Here is a 22422-nt window from a genome sequence, read left to right on the forward strand (position 1 = left end):
TTAATTTAGTTATTTTTAATAATATAAATAAAATTAGTAATCATTTTTTTTACAAATGAACAAATTATATATTAATTAAATAATTAGTCTTTTTCATCTTTCTTTTTCCATCCTCCTTTTATTCCTAAAGATACTAAATTTAAAATGAGATAATTTTGCAAAAAAAGATTAGAAAATACAAAGTAGAAAATAAATAAATTATTACAGTAAAAAAAATTATAGACTACAAAAATAATTTTTTTGTATTATACGGAAATAAATTAAAATAAATTTTCTATTCTCAAAAATTATATTAATATAAAAAAAATAAGTTGCTAGTTTTATCTTTGTGATTCATCAAATGTTTACCAATTTATTTGTTATGCCTCTTGACGAACCTTTAAGAACAACGGATGTTAAAAACATTAAAGGTCGAAAAACAAATCGTCAGTCATAAGCTAACTTTCGTTTATTGTACAAGGAAGTTTTACGTCGAAAGGAACATTGGTCGCTTGAATCTTGAATCTGTAGAAGAAAAAACGAACGAAGGATATATTCGTATAATAAAATTACTCAATTTGTTTAAATTCTTTAATTTTTGACATTGAGGTGCAATATATATATTTTCTTTCTGACAGTGCATTTTCAAATACCATAATACAAGCGACAGATAACTTTACACCAATAACGGTATGTATTTCTTTTCTGTGGACTATTGTTAAATCAAAATACATGCAACAATTAATTAAAGATATTTGCGGATTTATTTTGTAACAATATTTTATTATTAATAATCTTTATAAAATACTTTGATCAAAATTATCTCATAAATTTATAAATATTGCATATGTTTAGTTAGGAATGAGTATGATAAAAATATATAAAACTTTAAATACATATTTGATTAAAATTGTTTTCTTATTGTTAAGATCATATCATAATTTTATATCGATTAGTGTAAAAAGAAATATAAAAATAATCTCAATTCATCGAGTCGACAATAAATGAAACATTTGATGAATCAGACAGTTTATAAAACAAGTTATTTACTTTGTGTGTGTGTGTGTATGTGTATGTCTGCGTGAATAAAATTGTTATATTTATTATAATAGAAGTAAAAAAATTTTATATATTATAATTTGTATTATTAAGAAGTAGATCGTGGAATAGTTAATTTCTTATACAAAAATAAAACGTTGATCTTGTTTCTTGATTTTTGAAAAACATAATGTACATATCACAAAACATTTGATGGTGAGTAATTTTTGCCTCAAAGTTATGACTTTGCTTTTCTATTAATTTAAATAAATATTTCGAGTTATACATTTATTGAGTGATATATATTTTATTGTAAAAGTACCAATGTTATAACTAATCATACGTAAATATTTAAAAAATTATTTGAAATAATAATTAAAAATTGTTTCAGTTTTATTGTGTTTCAAACAAGTAAATATTGATACAATTCTAGAAAGTAAAAAAACATTCTATCAAACATGACGCTAATGCCAAAAATTTTTACTCAAATTGATGTGCGTTTGCCGAAAATCGAGCAAATTTGCATAAGATCATTTAGAAATTATCCGACGGAATATAACACAAGGAAAATGGATAAAAAAATGCCATACCCGCGGCCGACCAAAGATATTCCTGGTCCAAAAGCATTGCCTCTGATTGGCAATCATTTTAGATTTATGCCTTTCATAGGTGAGAGTTATTCAATCGATGCCTAAGATAATAAAATCGTTTATTATCAATCTCATTGCTATTCAAATTCAGATTTATCTATATTTTAAGCAAAATTGAATGGTGTGTGTGTGTGTAATTTCATAGGTAATAAATAATGAAAACCTTTAGATTAAATGATAAGTAATGAGCAAATAAGTAAATGTAATGCTAAGTATCGATACAGTATTTTATTTTTATCAATGTACATTATTCCTACTTTTATTTCGACATTTGCATAAAAGGTGTACATAAGTAATATCAGAATACTTACAGAACAGATAATAAACATATACATTTAGGTTTTTTGCTTGTTGCTGTTTAATACATTTAAACTTTTTTGTGACATATTGAAATAAAAAGATAAATAAAATATATTCATGTCATAAATTTTATCTATTGTATAGTTTGCTATTAATTAAAATAAATCCATATAATAAATATATTTTTATCATAAATGTATTTTATCAAATTTACATATTTTAAGGGTTTATTAATTTTTAATTTATGTAAAACTTTTCAATATTAAATTCATTATTTTTAATGAGAATTATTTAACAAAATATTATTTTAGATCTGTTATTTTATCATTTATGAAACAAATATATTGAGTATTGAAACATATTTTTTTATGTGTCTCTTGATCTTATGTGTTTGTATGAGGATTGGATAACTAGTTAAAAAGTTAAAAGTTAAATAATAAAGTTACAAAAATTAATAACTTTTAACTCAACTTAGTTAATTTTAAATAATTTAATTTTTAACTTTAATTAATTATTTTTGAAACACCTAACATTATTAACTTTTTTTAAAGTTAAAAATTTATCCAATATAAACAATCATACTTTATTCATCATAGTTAGATTGTAGTGCTGATTTTTATTGTGTGATTTATTTATATATATTTTCTAGTTCACGAAACTACGCGTCGAATAAATTTTTGGTCTTAAAACATAATTGTAAGTTGAACAAGAAATAGTAATATCACGTTATTAAATTGAAAATCAATTGAATAATTAATGATGTTAACAAAATCACCTAATGATTGTAGCAATGATACTATTAAAAAATTTGTTAAATCTGTAAAGAATTTGTTGCAAAAAAAGTAACACCGAAAATTTTATTCAACGCGCAGTTTCGTGAACTTGAAAATGTATGTAAAAATCACACAATAAATATTAGTACTAAGATCTAATTATGATCGATAAGGCATCTCGATTGTTTATATTGTGTCTTTATATACCGATCTAAATTCTCTATGATTTAGAAATTTATCTATGTAAAAAAATAACAAGGTACATTCCTGCATTAAAAACAATATTCATTATTTAGTTATTTCATATAAACTTAATTTATAAATAAAATATTAAATTTGTTTGATAAAATCTATATCATAATTGTTTTAAGTAATCTAATTTTAAAAACTTACGAATTTCTCTAATTTAATATGAATAATGCTTTTCAAAATTAACTTTTAATTTAATTTAATCTTGAGATAACTTTTAACTAGTTAGTAGTTCATGTAACTTTTAACGTGAAATTGATTTTATAAGCCTTTAATTTTATTATTTATATTCATTTATTTTGATCTGTATACTTATAAAAATCGATTATTGAAATAAACAATGCAGGTGAATATTATAACGTGAATGTACTGACACTAATGCGGATGCTGCGTAATAAATACGGCAATATTGTTAAATTAGACGGCTTAACACAAGTACAACCACAAATCTTTTTATTTTGTCCGGAATTATACAAGGATATGTATCAGTGTCAAGGTAAAATGCCAATGCGAATAGCTATGGAGCCCTTGCATCGCTATCGCATAAACAGAGAAAATATTTATGGCAAACAGTATGGTCTCGTAACAAGGTCAGTAGTAACTATTGGAAGAAATATATAATCAAACTTTTTTATTTTAATTAATTCGTGTATTAAATAAACAATATCTTAATTTTTATATAAGTTACATCAAAAATTTGAAAACGTTTGCGATTTTTTCGGATCTCATGAAAAGTCTTGGTGAAAAAAATATCTTTGAGAAATTTTCAAAAATACATTTTAAAGAGGAAGTTTAAAGCTTTAAGTATGTCTTTTCATCTTTATAATATATATTCTTTTGTATTCTTAAACTAGATAAATTACATAAAATTTATAAATTGGTACTTTTATATTTTTTCTATTTTGAGATGCGCGCGCTGTAGCTTGATAAAATATCGGACAAAAATTAAGAAAAAGTTATTTTAAAATAAAGGCTTTTTAAGCTTTAAAATGCTTTTTTAAAATAATTAATGCTTTGATTTCTCGAGAAGATATACTTTTTGTGTAAAAAAATGTCTATAAAATATTTAACCTTGAAACTAAAAAGTTTATAAGAAAAAAGAAAAAAAATTAGTTTAAATGTATTTGAATCGTATAAATTTTTTCAACAATTTTTGAAGACTCTTTTTATACTATTTTTTTATGGAATGCGAATGTTTCCAACTATATGAACGATAGTGCACTTTTCCCTGAATTTATTTCTTCCGCTAAATATCTTATATTAAACTCCGCAATCTCATGTTAAACTCCAGGTGAATTAAATCATATCATTTTTTTTCCTTTAAACATGACTTTTTTGTTTTTAGTCAAGGAGAATTGTGGCAAGCGTTTCGATCAATAGTCAATAAGCAAATGATGCAACTGCAAGTAATCAAATCGTATGTTATACCAATCCAGGCGATAGTCAGCGAGTTCGTAGAGACTTTACGAGTATTGCGAGATCCCAAAACTTTGCAATTGCCAAATGACTTCATGAACGAATTGCATAAGTGGAGTTTAGAATGTAAGTATGCGAGTTAATAAAATAGAATTTTTTAGAAAAAAAAAATTATTTTATTTTTACATTATTTTATTTTTATATTGGACTCATCATCGTTGTTGTATATTAATTAAAGCAATGTGTTCAATTGCATTGAATTCTCGTCTGGGATGCTTAAAGCCTAATCTTGTCGAAAATTCGGAACCACAAATAATGATTAATTGCGTAAGGGAAATGTTCGACCTTATATACCGTTTAGAAAATGTGCCATCTCTATGGAAACCGACCAATACGAAGAATTTCGAAAAACTGTGCGAAACGTTGGATACAATTAACGCGTAAATATTGAAAGTTATATTTATTATATTATGATGAAGATATTTCACACCATTTCTTTAAAATTTTTGTTTTTAACATTCTCCATATACCTATTTCTCCGTTACTCATATATATATATATATATATATATATATATATATATATATATATGTATGTATGTATGTATATGAGTAACGGAGAAATAGGTATACGGAGAATGTTAAAAACAAAAATTTTATATATATGTATGTATGTATGTATATATGTATGTATGCATGTATGTATGTATGTATGTATGTATGTATGTATGTATGTATGTATATCATGAGTAGTTGTGAATTATTTTATCCTAGCAAAATATGATAATGTAATAAACATCGATTTGATGTTATTTCTTATTGAAAATCAAATATTATGTATCATCCTATGTTCTAATTATTATATTTTTATTTTTAAAAGTAAAACTAATATAGTGTATTTTTACTGTCATTTTTATGTTTTTGTATTTTGCTTACAAAAAATTCTTATATTTTAAAATAAATTTCAAAATATAATTTATTTGTTATTCTCCTAACATTCATATTTCTGTTTATAATATGAATAGTGTAATTTCTTTTAGAATTTCCGAGAGATATATTGAATATGCTAAGACGAAATTTAAGACAGTAGAAAATACAAATCTAAAAGATTGTAGCGTACTGAAGGGACTCTTGTGTGTCAATAAACAAGTAGCTCATGTAATGGCTTTGGATATAATAATGAGCACTGATACGGTAAATATATGATTATGTTTTCTATAGAAGTGTGCAAATAATTCAAAATCACAGCGAATCTTTCAGATTCGAATTCAAATAAAAGAAATTAATATGATATAACTAAATATAATAAATACATAAATATAATACTATCACGTTTACGTTAAAATATACACTAAATTCTATTTATTGCAATTCGGAGATTTTTATCGTTTGTTATAAGAAGACTATATATTTTGAGTATACTACGTAAAAAACAATTTTTTTTCAATGTAAAAAAGAAACGTAAGGCAATTAATCGCATTATGAGAAAAATAATTGCAACGTGCATATGTTGCGATTGTTATACACTTAACTCAGCCAACTTTAATTTAGAAAAACTTAATAAATGACGAAGATGGCCAAACGAGTACAGTGATTATAAACAGTGTATGCATTTACCCTACTCCATTATATTTTCCTAATGAAATGCATTATTAAGATACTATAGATAGTAAAATATAATTTGTACGATATGCTTATTTGTCAGTATAATACACTTAATATTTACAGTATGTATAAATTTTTGCTTAGAATACTTTTCTTATAATTATTTTCTAAAATTTTTTACAATTAATTTTTTTGTTTATAATATTAAAAAGAATCTGCAACGTTGAAAATACTTTATTACCTTTAAATTATCATTAAATTAACATATAATATAAATCTGATAAAATTTGATTTGAACTCGATTCGTATTCGATTCGATTCGATCTCACAAAATGCTTGATTCGTATACCTCTTGTTTTCTATAAATAAAATTACTCTTTTAATGTATATAAAATAATATATAAATATAATATTATAAATAAGAATTGCTCCACATTTTTTTCATGACAATTGTTCTGAGCAATATATACATAAAATACAATGTATTAATTATATATTTACATTAACGCAAATGCAGAATTAACTTTGTGTGCATATATGATTAAAATCTCAGGCCGATTTTTAAAGTTAGCATTTAAACACATTTTTGAGCAATTATTGCCAAACATCTTTTGCTACGACTTTTCCAGCTTTTGTACTGAAAAATTCTTTTTTTCAACAATTTTTTAAATACTCGATTAAATAAAAAATTAATTAAATCGATGCATTACAACCCGAGATATAAACAATAGAACACGCCGGGTGAAAAATACCCAGTGTGTACAAAGAGGGACTTTTTTGAAGTGTAGACTGATAGTTAAGACAGATTGTAATAGAATTATCTAATAGAAATAATGGATTTAAGATTAAATAACATTTTTATAGATCAGCAATGCGGCTGGCGCTTTACTATATTATATCGCAAATAATGTGGAGAAACAGGAAAAATTGCGAGAAGAAGTAATGTCTGTGCTACCTAACAAAACAACGCCTATTACATATAATACGCTTCAGCATGTACGATATACTAAAGCATGTATCAAAGAATCCATACGATTGTTTCCTATCGCTAGTGGCATTCTAAGAACTATGCAGAGAGATGTTCTTATAGGAGGATACATAATACCAAAAGGAGTACGTATCATTTTTTAAATATTCTTCTAAATTAATAAGCTCAAGATTTACCAATATTTAACTCTCCACGTTTTTTCAGCATCCATAACCAGTGTAAATAGGTCTGTTACTAAACATTATTTTCTCTATCTTAAAGTAAAATAAAAAGTAAAAAAATAAGTAAAAAAAATCTAAAAAAATTTATGGGACATCTGTCAATATTGTAGTTGATGATTTCATAAGGATTATTAAATACTTTTTTTAATGAACTTTGAACATGAATAAAGAAAAGATAGTAATTGTTATTGTATGGCGAACGTTTCAGACTTATTTGTACAGGCGGTAGGTTAATACCAAAATCTTGTTAATAAATGTTATCAAAATATTTTTTGTTATGAAAAAAATATTTTTGAGTTGCAACCCATAAATTAAATATTCTTTAAAAAATTTTTATAAGTTAATTTTTTCCAAAATTTAATTAAAGAGTTGCTTAGTTCATAATTTTTAACATCAAATATCTTAAAAATTTCACATTTAAATGTCTATTAAAGTTTACTTTAAATTAAATAAAGAATAAAACTTGCATTCTTTTCAGTAAGAAAACATACGTAGATATTGTCATGCAATTGCGCGGCTATCAAATACATTAAAGATGTATCTCACAAAATAAATTAAAATGTATTAATATTTATACTTCAAATATATGTATACTATATACATGTAAAAGATGTGCAAATAACATCACAGTTTTATTTAAAAACACATTTTTAAAATGTGTTTTTTTATTATTTTTATTATTTGCTATTACAAATTAAATTATTTCAAAAATAATGACAAAAATATAAAATAGAGAACTTATCACATTAAATAGAGAATTAAGTTCGACAAATATGTGAAAACAAAATTTAAATGAAATGCCTTATCCGTCACTAAATCTTAATTAGTGTTGATTTTATTGTGTGATTTTATATATAATAACTTTTCAAGTTCACGAAACTTTTTTACGGGAAAAGGCTTCTCACTTATATGCTTTATGTTAACATCATTTATTATTAAATTGACTTTCAATTTAATAACGTGATATTACTACTTCTTGTTCAATTTAGAAATGTATTTTAAGACCGAACATTTATTGGGCACGCAATTTCATAAGTTTAAAAAGGTATATCTAAAATCACACTATAAATATATCAATATTAATATGTAGTTATGACCGATAAGGCATTTCGGTTTTATTATGTAATGATAAACATTTCAATTTATTACGTATGTAGTTAAGTATAATTAAGTACTTTAAGTATAATTCATGTAAAATTTTGTAATTTTATGAGCCCAATTGTTCTGTAAATAAATAAATAAATTTTACTTATTTACAGAACAATTTATCTCTGCATTGTAATGAAATTTTACATAAAGCCTATCATCTCGAATACTTAAAATACTCAGACTAAAAGATTCCAATTTTTTCATTTATAATTACATTTCAATTAAAGCACATTTTTATTTCTAATTGAAATAATTTTTTATCTAAACAAAAAAATTGTTGACGAATTTTGTATTAATTCAATATAAAATATTGCGATAATACAATACTCTGTAGTTTTTTCATATTTTTTTCCATTATTTTGAAAATATGTGTAATAGAACCATAATATAAAATTTCTGAAATCCCAAAAAACTTTCTCGATAGCTAATTCGATTTTAACATAAAAAAAAAAATATTTTTTTAAATTTATAAATATTGTTTTTCTAAAAATTAGTAATTTTCGAATTTTATATAAAATTAGTAATTTCAAATTTTAAAGATAAAATGTATACAATTAAAAGTAGGAAAAAAATTCGAACTAATCCTAATTTGACGATACATTTTTAGTGCCCATAATGCTTAATGATGTCATATTTTATATGAGAGTAGATAGATTCAATAAGAAAAAGCTGAGCTATACAAATATTGATTATAAATAATCATTGTAGCAGTTTGAAATATTATACCAAGCATTTTTTAAATGGAAAAAAAGAAGAAAAAAGATTTGTGAAAGCAGATTCAACAAATTCACTTAAAATAAATATAAATATTTTTATGGTGATCGATTTGTTGAAAAGTAATAATGGATATAACGTGTGTTCCAAAATGCCATAAGTGAAATTTTATTGAACGTACTTTGTGAAATAATGAAATAAAATTACATTTTTCAATGACTTCTTTCATGGCATCAGTCGAACGTTCTGGCTTGTCATGGGCTGCTTTCGATGGATCCTAAGTATTTTCCACGACCAGAGGAGTTTATTCCCGAGAGGTGGTTACGGGATAGACCCGAATATTCGTTATACGGAAAAGTGCATCCTTTTGTATACATGCCTTTCGGTTACGGCACTCGCACCTGTATTGGACAAAGATTTGCTGAGATGAATCTGCAAGTGTTGCTCTTGAAAGTTCGTAAATTTTTATTAGTTAAATATTTTCTAATAAAGAAAAGTCGCCAATACTAGCATACACAATAACCTATTTTGTTTTTGGATAATGTTTTTTAAACAAAAGCTAAAAATAAAAATTTGAAAACAAATACAAACTAGAAAATGTCTACCATGAGATAGTGGAGTTTTTATAATATATTTTTAATATATTTTTTTAAATAGTTATTTATTGGTGATTGTTCAGCGTGATTGGTGCAATGAGTTTATTGCTTACGCGGAACGATTGTGAAAACATTATTCTCTAAGTTATTTTCCTCATGTTATAAATTGTAAAAAAATATATAATATATGTATAAAAGTATACTTGTTTTATGTATAGATCATACGAAATTTCCGGGTTGGATGGCATTATGGATCGCTTGAATATAAGAGTCAAATTGTAAATACGGTGACATCGCCATTACCATTCAAACTCATTGATGTATAGATTATACCAAATCTTTTCATAATTTAGTTTCCGTTACCATTTTATAAAATTCATCAGGATATCGTGAAAACATTGTTAGTACTGTTTTTTTGAAACAATATTTTATCACAAACATGTTGCAGGAATATATTTTATATATATATATATGATGTAGTACAAACAGGATGTCTGAGATATAACATATATAATAACCCATCAAACGGAAATGGATTCAAAATATTTAAAATGGATGTTTAAAAAAATCAAGAATTTGGATTCGGCAATAACCACACAAATCCATTTTTATATTCAGGTAAAGTTTAAGAATTATTGAATCTATTTTAATCCATGAAATAAGATTGAAATTACGGGATTTCTATTTTTTTCAATCTAAAAAAGTTATGCCGGCTATATGATCCATTTTAATCCATGAAACATAATCTAAAAGAAGTTTTCGCGGGTGTATCTAATTTATTTTAATTCATGATATAGGATTGAAATGACAATTAATCGCTGTCTTTTAATCCAAAATATATTCAAATGAATTAAAATGGATTACAAATTTTCAATTCATTTCCATTTATTGGGAAGTATAATGCCCCTCCTGGACAGATAAAGCAGATTAAATTGAACATAAAAGTCTTCTATTTTTAGTTCTATTAAATTTTTATTAATTAATATTTCATTAATTATTAAAAAATTGTAAAATAGTAGAAAGTTTTTCTAACCCACTTGTCCATAAGAGGTATTTTCACTTATCATTAGACAATTTATATATGAATATATAATATAGTATAATATAGTATATTTTTTAATATTTTAGTATTTCAGCATTTATAGACTTGATTATAATTTTAATCATTTTGACGAGATACAGATCAATTCACACTGATAAATATTTATCTTGTTAAATACTTATTGTAATGATGAAGTAAGCAAAACGAATATAAATGAAACTAGTTAGCTTGTGTATATTAGCAATTAGCTACAAAATTTAATTTGAGAAATAAATATCCATATGAAAAAAATTATTTTACTTTTTTTATAATTCATTTTTTTTTAACGCAGCGTTTATTTCCTTGTACATTTATATTATAATTATAATACAATATAGTAATTTATTTAAATCAATCACGTTTAGTAGTTAAATCTAAAGTAAGTAAATGTAATTTCTTGGTAATGCAATGTAACATATCCATTCTCAGCAAGCAATCATCCTTTCTAACAATTGTTGATGCATATTATAAGGAAAAACAGAAGGTTGTCTAATTAATTAGTGTAGACGAAATTTGTGAATTTATTACAGGGAAATGATATAAATGAATAGAATTCTCTCAATTATTTACTGCTATGTTTAACGGAGGAAGGATTGAGGTCGTGGAATATACCTGGAATGATGGAATATCATATATCTCATATAATTCACATTGAATTCTAAGAGCAATCATTAAAATTATTTCATTACAGTCTATTTAGACATATTGTAGGATGATTACTGTAATCATTAGTATTCTATGTGTTGTTATATAAAAGCTCTAAATTTCAGTTTTGCTGGTAGCAGAAATTTTTACAGTATATATATAAATTATATATAATTTTATACAAAAATCATGCATATTTATATATTTATATAAATTATATATATTTTAATATATATAATATATATTTTGATACATAAATTATGTACTAATTAATGTACTTAAAACTATATAAAATTATATATGAAAAATTTTTTATTAGGTTTTCAGTAAATATTCCGTTTCAAGATTTTTTTAACAATTTATAGGTATACTTGTTCATCGACGTTATTTCTCTCTTTCTCCTTCTTACTTTGTCTTTTTCCATTCTCGCAGAATGCGAACTCTGTAAAAAATGACTCGATCTCACTACTATACCTTTCATCAGCATTCTCTAACTTGGATACTTTAAGAATTCCAGAAGACATATATATTTCATCTGATGAAACATTCTCGTTGCTACATTCTCGCGGCACGCGTCGTTTGAATTACGGACATAGTACATACATATATTTTACACATACATATCTTTTGCGTGTGCAACTTCGACGCCTTCGACGATTGCGTTCCAAAACTTGTTGGGAAGGAGTGTCATGTCAGCGTTTTACCATCGTCGAGCATACGCACGCTTATGAACGCGAGTAGTTGGTACTGTCGGTAGTCGGTAATCGTCGACGTCGTTGTCGTAGTCGTAATCAGTCGTGGTGGCTGGTTGTGGCCGCCGTCGCTCTGCGCAACTCTGCGTGGTGATGTCCGTGATGTGATGATTCCCCGACTTCCCCGAGCGGGATGTAGACCAGTATAAGTATAGACTATGACGGCGGGTGCGTGAACGCTGCGAGATCTCAGGCTCCACTGGACTCCACGAGTTTGACGAGGAGTTTGGTAATCGGGAGCGTCGCGTTGCATAGCGTTATAGTGTCACATTGCTCGTCCGCGGAAGAGAGGGAGAGTGGGCGGATCAACGCGTCTCATCCGCGGGTCGATGGTCGACAATTACGCGTCTCGATTTGACGGCTCCAGGATCCAGGATGCTGAGATTCCTGTCGCGACGGCGGGCGCGCGGCGTCGGCGGCCAGACCGCCTCGTCGCAAATCAAGAACCAGAGGTTGCCCAGCAACAAGAATGTCGTGCAGTGCAGGGTGGTACTGCTAGACGGCACGGATCTGCCTATAGAATTGTCGGCAAGTTTCTTCTCTTTGCTCCTCTTTTCATTGTTGTTATTAGACCCCTCTAGTCTGTTGTCTTCTCTATTTTTGTAACAATCATATTCCGGTCTGATCCTTTTGCAACAAGTGACCAAGGTCCGTTTGCGCACTAGTGTACCTTATTTTTTAACTCTGTTTAATTTTTGTATTTTTTAGCTCTAAGAATTAGAATGAAAAACAGATGTAATGTCAATTTTTATCAATAGATTAACTTTAATCTTAGTTTAATTTTGCTCTCTATCTTCTTTAGTTTTTAAAATTAGAAAAAGATGATCAGACCAAGATTCAAAGTTAATCTACATCAGTAGAATTGGACATAATTTTTAGAACTGTAGAAAGATGGAAAGTAAGTTAAACCATGTTAAAGTTAATTTACATTAATGCAAACAAGCTTGCGTGAAGTCATACATGTGAAATAATTTTGCACTGGATCCTAAGGCAGTAAACAATAATATTTCTGAAGTTCCAGATTGATACTCACTCGGTGTATATTATAACGTACAAATCTTGAGCTTTACAAGGCCAAGCATTTTTTTGTATAAGAAGGAGATGATATCTCCCTTATCCTACAAAGATTATAAAGAAAATAAAGATTATAAAGATTACAAAGATAAAAATTTCGATTCTTCAGAGAAAAAGCATCAGACTAGAATGTGTTGTTCATGTAAAAATTTTAAACTCTATCTGTGTATGTTTGCATTATGCTTTATAACTGATAAACCTTTTTTGTAGAAAAAAGCATTAGCTAATGACTTGTATGAGCAAGTATTTTATAGCCTCGACTTGATCGAGAAGGATTATTTTGGACTCCAATACACAGACAGCAATAATGTCCAACATTGGCTAGATCCAACAAAACCTATCAAAAAGCAAGTCAAAAGTATGTATCATACTTTTTTATATTCTTTTAAAGCAAGTATTAAATAGTGCATAAATACAATTTCTTTTATTTAGTATATAATCTTGCTTAGTACATGATCTCTTGTTTAGTTGGACCTCCGTACACACTGAGATTGAAAGTGAAGTTTTATTCTTCGGAACCAAACACACTACGTGAGGAGTTGACACGGTACCAATTCTTCTTGCAATTGAAGCAAGATGTTCTAGAAGGCAAGCTTCACTGTCCTCATCAGGTTGCGGTTCAGTTATCTGCTCTAGCTCTTCAATGTGAGTTCATTGGAATAAAATACTTTTAAAATTAAACTATCATAACATACGGTAGGAAACATTTTATATGTTAAAATCAGTTCATTCTTGCTAAAATTTTTATGTTGAATTTTTAACATATCAGAATGTGAATTTAATATATTATAATTGTGTTATTTGAATATTTTATAATAAATTGATATTCATTTTTTAGGCCTCTTTGCAGTAATGTAGATGAATTTTAAACTTGATTTAATTTACTTGTTTTGTTCTAGTTTTAAAAATTAGATAAAGGTAGAAAATAAGTTAAACCAAGTTTAAAGTTAATTTATACATTACAGCATTGATGCAAACAGACTTTAATGTTAAAATAACACAGTTTATAGGCAAATGAACAAACAAAATCAATCTTTAATAAGGAGGACAAAAATATTAAATTTTGTTGCTGCAAAAATTCCAAAATTAAAGTGAAACAAAAAATAAACATAAATATTAATTAAATTTGAAAAAGTGATTACTAATTATATACATATCATTCATTAGGAAATTATTAAACAGTTATTAATTCAGATTTATATTAAATTATTTTTTTTAGTAAGTATTTGGTTAATATTTTGGATTTAAATGATTAATAATATTAATATTTCAGAAAAAAATACATAAAATAAAATATATCTTGTTAAATTAATTTTTTGATTACATATATTAATTTAAAAGAGATAATGCATGCTACATGTGTTAGAAATGTTCTAATAAAATCAATATAATTTTGAAATATAAATTCTAAGATAAAATATACATGTCAATATATTGCAAATGTTATACGGAAAAAATATTATTTCCGTTTTCAAATTGTGTCAAGGTGTTACATTTTTTGTTTTAATTTTTTACATAATATTTATATTACTTTCTTGTGTATTCATCTTGTGCTTAAAATTAACACGAGAATTTGAGTAGACCGTTTGGGATGTGTGATATATGTTAAATTTAACAAAAAAGTTTCTAACTGTGTAGCTATCATTGTGTAAATGATTAACGGTTACGATGCATAATAAAAGATAGATATTTTTTATTTTAGCTGAATTAGGAGATTATGATTCCACTATACACAGCGCCGCAACCGTGTCGGAATTCCGCTTTGTACCGGGACAAACGGAGCAAATGGAATTAGAGATACTGGAAGAGTATATCAAGTGTTCCGGTCTTAGTCCTGCTCAGGCGGAATCTGCGTATCTTAGCAAGGCTAAATGGCTAGATATGTACGGTGTCGATATGCACATTGTTCTTGGCAAAGATGCCTGCGAGTACTCTCTGGGCTTGACTCCGACTGGCATCTTGGTTTTTGAAGGCACACAGAAGATAGGTCTCTTTTTTTGGCCGAAGATTGGTCGTTTAGATTTCAAAAAGAAGAAATTAACGCTAGTGGTCGTAGAGGAGGACGACGAAGGCAGAGGCGAACAGGAGCATACCTTTGTATTCAGGCTCGTGAATGAAAAGGCCTGCAAGCATTTATGGAAGTGTGCGGTGGAGCATCACGCCTTCTTCCGCCTGCGCGCACCGGTTAAGGGCGCCAGTGGCCGCCAGAACTTCTTCCGTATGGGTTCGCGTTTCCGTTACAGCGGCAAAACGGAATTTCAAACGACGCAATTGAATCGAGCACGTCGCACTGTGCAATTCGAGAGACGACCGAGTCAAAGGTATGCACGACGACAAAGTCACGTTCTTCGCGAAAGACAACGTCAACAGCAACAGGTGGAGCCGCAGCCATCTCCGTCTCCAGGTGAGTTAAAATTAATACGATTAACGTTTGGTAAATGCAATCATGTATTTTAAAATGTAATGATATGTTGTATTAAATGTTATTTATTTTATAAATTTATTTTAAAAAATTTGCACGAACTGCACTTAAAAAATGTGAATAACGAAATATTATGCTTTAATTTATTTGAAATGAATTATATTTTGTCAATATTTTGAAAGATTTTTTATTGAGGCATTTTAAAAATACTTTAGACATTGATTGTTTATTTAAAATATTTATTAAAAAGAAATATTCACAAGCTTTATTTTTAAATTGGATTAAATAACAAGATATGTTGTAATTTATTTGAAATAAATTACTATGAAATATTTAAAAAAAATTTTTATCAAGATATTTTTAAAATACTTTAATCCTTAATTTTGAATTAAAAATTTATAAAAAAAAATTTTTTTCACAAGCTGCACTTCAAAAATACAAATAAATAAAATATGCTTCAATTTATTTGAAATAAATTATTTGGTATTTATTTTAATATTTTGAAAAGGTTTTTGTAAAGGATTATTTTATTCGTTTAAATTTTGACACAAAATTATTTAAACTACATATTAGAAATTATTTCTCTAATTTTTTATCTGTCATATTTTATTGAACTTTATATTATTTTACATCATGCGTTAAAGATGTTTTAAAAATATTTTTTAGCCGATGAAGAACCTTTGCAGCGCCAGCCGAGTCGATCAAGTACAAAGTCCTCGGACTCCTCGAGCATTCAGGGCACATCGTCACCTTTAGTAGATTCTCTGTTAAAATCTCTCGCCAAAGATCAACAACCACTGGAAGCTAGAAACCAGACGACAGCCGGAGGTAGCGATAAAGAGTCGGAGCCTATGAAGACCAGTTTGACAGTTGAAACTATTGCCAATCAAGTGCAGCTAGTACCTAACAATCAAGTGGGTGGAACGTCATCGTTACCCCCTCGAACACCAATTCCGCCGGAATCATTAAAATGTAACATACTGAAGGCGACTCTCGAGCAGGGAAAAAATTCGAATTTGGTTTCTATCACATCTACGGACGGCTCTGGAATAATTGCAAAAAAAAATCAACATTCGGATGCGGCAACTATTGTTTCCGTGGTAAGCATCGCTAAAACTTCCAACTATAGCTTCATGTATTTTTATAGTTTTCTGTCTTGCTTAGATTATTTATATTATATCTTTTGTGTATATTCGATCGCATATTCCTTTTATATTTTATCCCTTAGGCGGCTTTAATAATACATAGGTATCTTAAAGACAATTCTTCTGCTTGAATTTACTCTGAAGAAATAAAATCAAGAAAAATTATTTTTATTGTATTCATAAAAAAAAAATGAAACAAAATCTTATAAAGAAAATTTATTTCCTTTAATGAGATTTATCGATTAGAAACTTATTAATCATTTAAAGAATTATAAAAGAAAAAATATAAACAAAATCAAAAGAATATATACTCAATATTTTGATATTTTCCATATGATGAAAAAACATTACATATATTACATATATAACACAATGTCCTCTATGGCCGGTATTCATAGTAGATTCTTATATTTAAGATCGTCTTAAGTATCATTTTAAGATGTCATCAAGCAATCAGAGAGCTACATTAGCATCTTAAGACGTTATTTAAGACAATCTTGAAATAAGAATCGACTATGAATACCGGTCTTATGTATTACTATAGTTTATAATTTTTTGAATTTTTGAGTTGAAGATCTTTTCTTGTTAGTATACACAGAAAAAAAGAATATTCTTATTGGGAAAATGTTTTTATTTATAGGCTGTTAAATATTTAATCGAGATTATACAGCGTTAAACAGATAATTGGTTTATCCAAAGAAATTTTATATAGTTTTATTATGAAAAATATTCTCATTATTTAGTAATAATAATTTTTACGAGTTGAAAGGAAAAAGATATTGGATAGAAAATAATATTTCAAACGAAAGAATTAGAATTTTTTAATGTTATTATTATTAATTATATATTGCATTTTTTTAGATGATTATTATAATATTGAATAAAAATATAATATTTTGCTGGAATTTAAGATTATTAAATTCTTTAAAGAAAATTTCTATATATTTATATATATATATATATATATATATATCTTTAAAGAATTTATAAGCAAAATTATATCATTAATTTCTTGCTTATACATATTTGAAACAATAATTGTTAAATATATTAATTTAAAAAATTAAAAATTATTAGTTTCAATATTTTAATTTGATACTAATGCTTTTTCTGTGTACGTTTCCGTGTTTGTATGTAAAATCGAGTATCGTATGATAAAATTTTTGCAAATTTGGCAGCTTATTAAACAATAATTTCACATTTATTATTTCTTGCTATTGTTCGTGTTTACATTATTTATTGTACCTGTTTTGTATCGCTAGTTGCTAGCCATAATGTGTTTGCTTTCTTGCTTTTTTCATCAAATAGGGCGGTGATAAACTGACTCTTTCTGTGAGTGGAGCAACGACAGCAGTGAATCCTTCTGTGGATGATGCTGTTACTGTAACGCATTTTTCGTTGGACAGCTGGGGACAGATCGAACAAAAAACCACGCCGTTAAGCCCGAAAGTGTCGAACCAGTCGCAAAATCCTTTTAATCCGTTCACTAATGATACTAACAACGACGCGTCTAACACACCCGAAGCTCCCGAAGAAGAAGCGAAACCGGAGGACGACAAGAAAAAGAATACCAATCCATTCATAGATTCGAATCCGTTCCTGGGCATACTCAATCCCTTCAAAGATTTACAACCGGTTACAACGGAGAAAAAAGTCGAGACAGATGCAGAAAAAGTTGGAGCGCGAGTCGTTAAAACTGAAGAGATTCAAACGACTACTACTACACTTACACACAAGGTCAGTTATATTTTTTTATGCTTGCAGGCCGACGTCTTGTCTATTACATAAACGTCCTGATTTCACCAAGAAAACTTACTTTTAGAACAAGTCTCTTAGAATAACTCTAAGAGATTTATCACTTAGTGCGCTAATTGTGAAGGAAAAGTAAGGATTAATTCTAGGAGTAAGCTGCATCTGTTGGTGAAAGCGTAATGAGAATTTGCTTTATGTCTTATGTGAAAGTTGTCTCTATGTGTGTTGAATAGTAAAGTATTAAATATTTCTCGAGTTCGTTATTTAAATTATTAAAATGTTACCATTAAAGTCAGTTAGTCAATATAAATAATCAATATTATAATTCACCCTGGAATGTTACTCATATTTTTCTTATATTAACATTACTCTGAAAATTTACCTTCATAATTAAGAATTGTTTAAATACTTTTATGTTATTAAAAACATATATAGATTGAAAGGTTTTAGAATAATTTAACTTATGCTATTTTAACGTAAAAAATTTTATTAAATATTATTTGAAACTATTAAAATTTTAATAATAAAAACTTTATTAAACCTGAATCAATATTGAAATGAAAATTCACCCATAGTAGTATTCTAGGGTTAAGTATGACAATTTTTAAAAAATAATTATTATTAGTAATCGAGAAAAACTTGGAGTAGTGTATTAAAATACTTCATTTGCAGGATGAGAGTCAAGCGGCGTCGGACATTAGTCCCTGGTTGGTAGCAGATCCGTCGCAAAGTCCAGCACCTGATCAAATACCAACCAAGCATACAGTAATCACGAGAAAAACGGTAATTACCACACAGTTATAAAATATTTATTTAATATTATAAAGGGGAAGTAATGTTGATGTACAACACGCGAGAAAATAGCACCAACGTATTTACCTTGGTCTTCCTCGGGCTGCCTGTACATCTTTCTTTTTTTACTTGCTTTACAAAATTTGTGATGTTAGTCATGACAGTTACAATTGTGACAATTAAAATCGGACATGTAAAAAATTACATGTTAAAAAATAGTTTTTATGAAGGAATCTTAAGTTGTACTGAAATATAAAAGCAAGGCTGCATTCAGAATCGGTGCACCCAGGTATCATTTTATCCTAGTTTAACATTCGGTAAACAATAAGGATAAAATATATCTAATGTTTCTGAACACAGGAAAGGCATTGTTAAAATGTCATTGTTAGGATATTTTTATGTTGGTTAGTAGAATCATTTTGTGCTGACTACGAACGCGTAATGAAGTAAGCTTTCTGTTGATAACATCGCGAACATTTCTTAATTATACGATGCATTTATCTTAAACTTATGTGTTGATAAAACAAGTGTCCTTACAACCTGCCAACATGTATTGTAAAGTACGTATGCGAGGTCTATTCGCATTAAACACACTTTTTATGTTTATTTTTTGCAATTTTATATTCTCTGTACAAAGAACAAATGTACTTCGTTTTGCTTTAATTATGTTAAAGTAACAGAGTGCAGCTAAAACGAACAGACCTACATATTTCGTGAGGCAACGTATATTGCTCGCGTCTAAATACTAAGCCTATTGCATTTATAAGGTAGCACTTTTGTATTAGCAGCCATTGTGCCTTCGAATTTAACGTGCGATGGACGAATAAGCAATTATGCGAATATCAAAGACGAAAAAATTATATTCGCTGTGACTGATTAAAAATAGTATTACATTCCTGTTATATACAATATCATATAAATTACATGAATAATCGTTATGTAAGTAAATTTGACCAAAACTTTTGAGAACACTTTTGTTGATGGATAAGGAATTATAGATTTGCTATGATTAATCAGGTCAACTTAATGACATTGATTCTATTTTTTTGAGATTTGTGGATAATGTATTTATGTATTATAATAATGACAATAATCAATAGATGAATAAGGAATTAATACGCGAATCATCGCCAGTCTTAGGTAAAGCACAATTCGTGCTTCAAACATAGCAGCTATAAAGATATTCGTGTTTACTATTCCACGCCTTTGAAATTATGAAAACGAATTTTGTATATATTTATATATGACAGTGTGTGTGTGTGTGTGTGTATACATACATATATATACATACATATATATATATATATATATATATATATATAATTATTATTATTATCCTGAGATAGTTTTTTTTTGTAATTTGTTCCTTTTTTCATATATATATATACACATACATACATATAATTCTTCTTTCGATATATGCCATAATTGATACGCATTAAAATAGATATACCATCACGTTATGTCATTATTTTACATATATCTATGGAGGATGTGCTAGCTTAAACCTGTATGATTGTAACATTCCATTGTCTTGTGTAATGAGGACGTAGCCGTCGCTTTGCACTGATATGATACGTTTTACGTAACACTTGATACAAACAATGCATTTAATTACAAGCGGGACTATCCCTGTATTTAAATAGCATGCGTTCGTTAGAATGTAGAGAGGAAGCATTTCTCCCCTTTAATTGGTTCAATTTTGTACGTTATGTTTTCGTAAATCTAAATATATTATATACAGTGTTTAACATTATTGCAACGTATTGTATTTGATTGAATATTTTATTGTATTTAATGAGAAAGAGAGAAAGAAAAAACTGAGCGCATATATATATATATATATATATATATATATATATATATACACACACACTATATTTTCAAATCTAATATATCTACAATCATATATATTGAATCGGAATAAAAATTCAATATTTTTTAATAGGCCTACAGTCGTTGCTGATGACCAAATCGTAACGCTAATTGAAAATAATCCACGATATAGAACATCGCAGAGATACTTCACGCATTTCTGTGTAATATTTGTACACAATCATTTAAATAACCATGTACAAGTATCTAAGCATATATATATATATATATTGCTTTGAATTTTATTTATAAAAAACTCTACAAACATTTGTTCCGATCCAGTATATATCATATACAATCATATACAGGATGTTCTGCAACAGGTGGGAAACAATTTAAGGATATATTACTTATTTTCAAAATTATAAAAAAAATAGAATATTCTAATCATTTGTATTATTTTATTTGAAAGTAATACAAACAATTAAGCAGCGATTTTCTAATTTAATCAAAAACTATTTTAATAAATAGAAATATGTTCTAATGGAAATATATTAGGAAATAATGAAAAAATTTGAATTTTTTAAATAAGTATATAAAATGATTTATATAAAGTTTTACTGCGATATAGGGATTAATTATTCTGTAAATAAACAAAATTTATTTGCAGAACAGCTACACTCAAAACCACAATGAAATTTTGCATAAATTATCTTGAATACTTAAAATATTTGTACAGAAAAATGGAAATTTTGTTATTATTTTTTAAATATTAATATTATAACAACAAAAATTAAAATAAGTAAACTATACATTTGTATTGCTTAATAAAAATGGAATGTTATAAACACAATTTGTGTGTATGTATATATATAGTTTATTTAAAATATAAATATTAACATATTTGTAAAAATGAACATAATATATCCTGAAGAAACACGGTCCTAAATGAAATATAAAATAAGATGAAAATCAAGAATGAAATTGCAATTAAGTCTTCATTTTTAAATTATAAATGTTTAAATATTCATATAAAAATTGTTACAACATGAATATTTAGATATTGCAATTAAAAAATGAAACCTTCAACAAAATTTTATTTGTCTTGATCTTGTAATTCTAAATATTTAAATATTCACATAAAAAGTGCCTAAAATTTAAACATTTACTAAAAAATAAAATTTTAATCGCAAATCTTAATTTTTGTTAGTGTTCATTTTTTAATTGTTTTATTGCATATCTTGAATTTTTTTCACCTGTTGCTGAA

The 22422-nt window shown here is 26.9% G+C and overlaps 2 protein-coding genes across 4 annotated transcripts; both read left to right on the plus strand.

Annotated features, from left to right (window-relative positions):
- Positions 1–217: 217 nt before the first annotated feature.
- On the plus strand, positions 218–10759 carry LOC105200306 (probable cytochrome P450 49a1). 2 transcript variants are annotated; one of them, XM_026140069.2, is made up of 8 exons: positions 222–1686; positions 3336–3579; positions 4335–4531; positions 4644–4845; positions 5445–5598; positions 6874–7122; positions 9319–9534; positions 9896–10759. In XM_026140069.2, exons 1-8 carry the CDS (start codon positions 1476–1478, stop codon positions 10001–10003), a joined length of 1581 nt encoding a protein of 526 aa, XP_025995854.1. In that variant the 5' UTR covers positions 222–1475; the 3' UTR covers positions 10004–10759. The 2 variants fall into 2 exon arrangements, with proteins under 2 accessions (XP_039309610.1, XP_025995854.1); XM_039453676.1 differs by lacking the exons at positions 9319–9534; positions 9896–10759 and adding an exon at positions 7202–7563 and having other exon boundaries at positions 218–1686.
- A 976-nt stretch (positions 10760–11735) lies between these two features.
- On the plus strand, positions 11736–22008 carry LOC105200316 (band 4.1-like protein 5). 2 transcript variants are annotated; one of them, XM_026140068.2, is made up of 7 exons: positions 11740–12683; positions 13440–13587; positions 13698–13874; positions 14932–15633; positions 16318–16751; positions 18105–18533; positions 19221–22008. In XM_026140068.2, the coding sequence occupies exons 1-7, from the start codon at positions 12531–12533 to the stop codon at positions 19350–19352; spliced, it is 2175 nt and encodes a 724-aa protein (XP_025995853.1). In that variant the 5' UTR covers positions 11740–12530; the 3' UTR covers positions 19353–22008. The 2 variants fall into 2 exon arrangements, with proteins under 2 accessions (XP_039309609.1, XP_025995853.1); XM_039453675.1 differs by lacking the exon at positions 18105–18533 and having other exon boundaries at positions 11736–12683.
- Positions 22009–22422: the final 414 nt, after the last annotated feature.

This window comes from Solenopsis invicta, chromosome 9 (assembly GCF_016802725.1).
Source record: "Solenopsis invicta isolate M01_SB chromosome 9, UNIL_Sinv_3.0, whole genome shotgun sequence".
Classification (NCBI taxonomy): domain Eukaryota; kingdom Metazoa; phylum Arthropoda; class Insecta; order Hymenoptera; family Formicidae; genus Solenopsis; species Solenopsis invicta.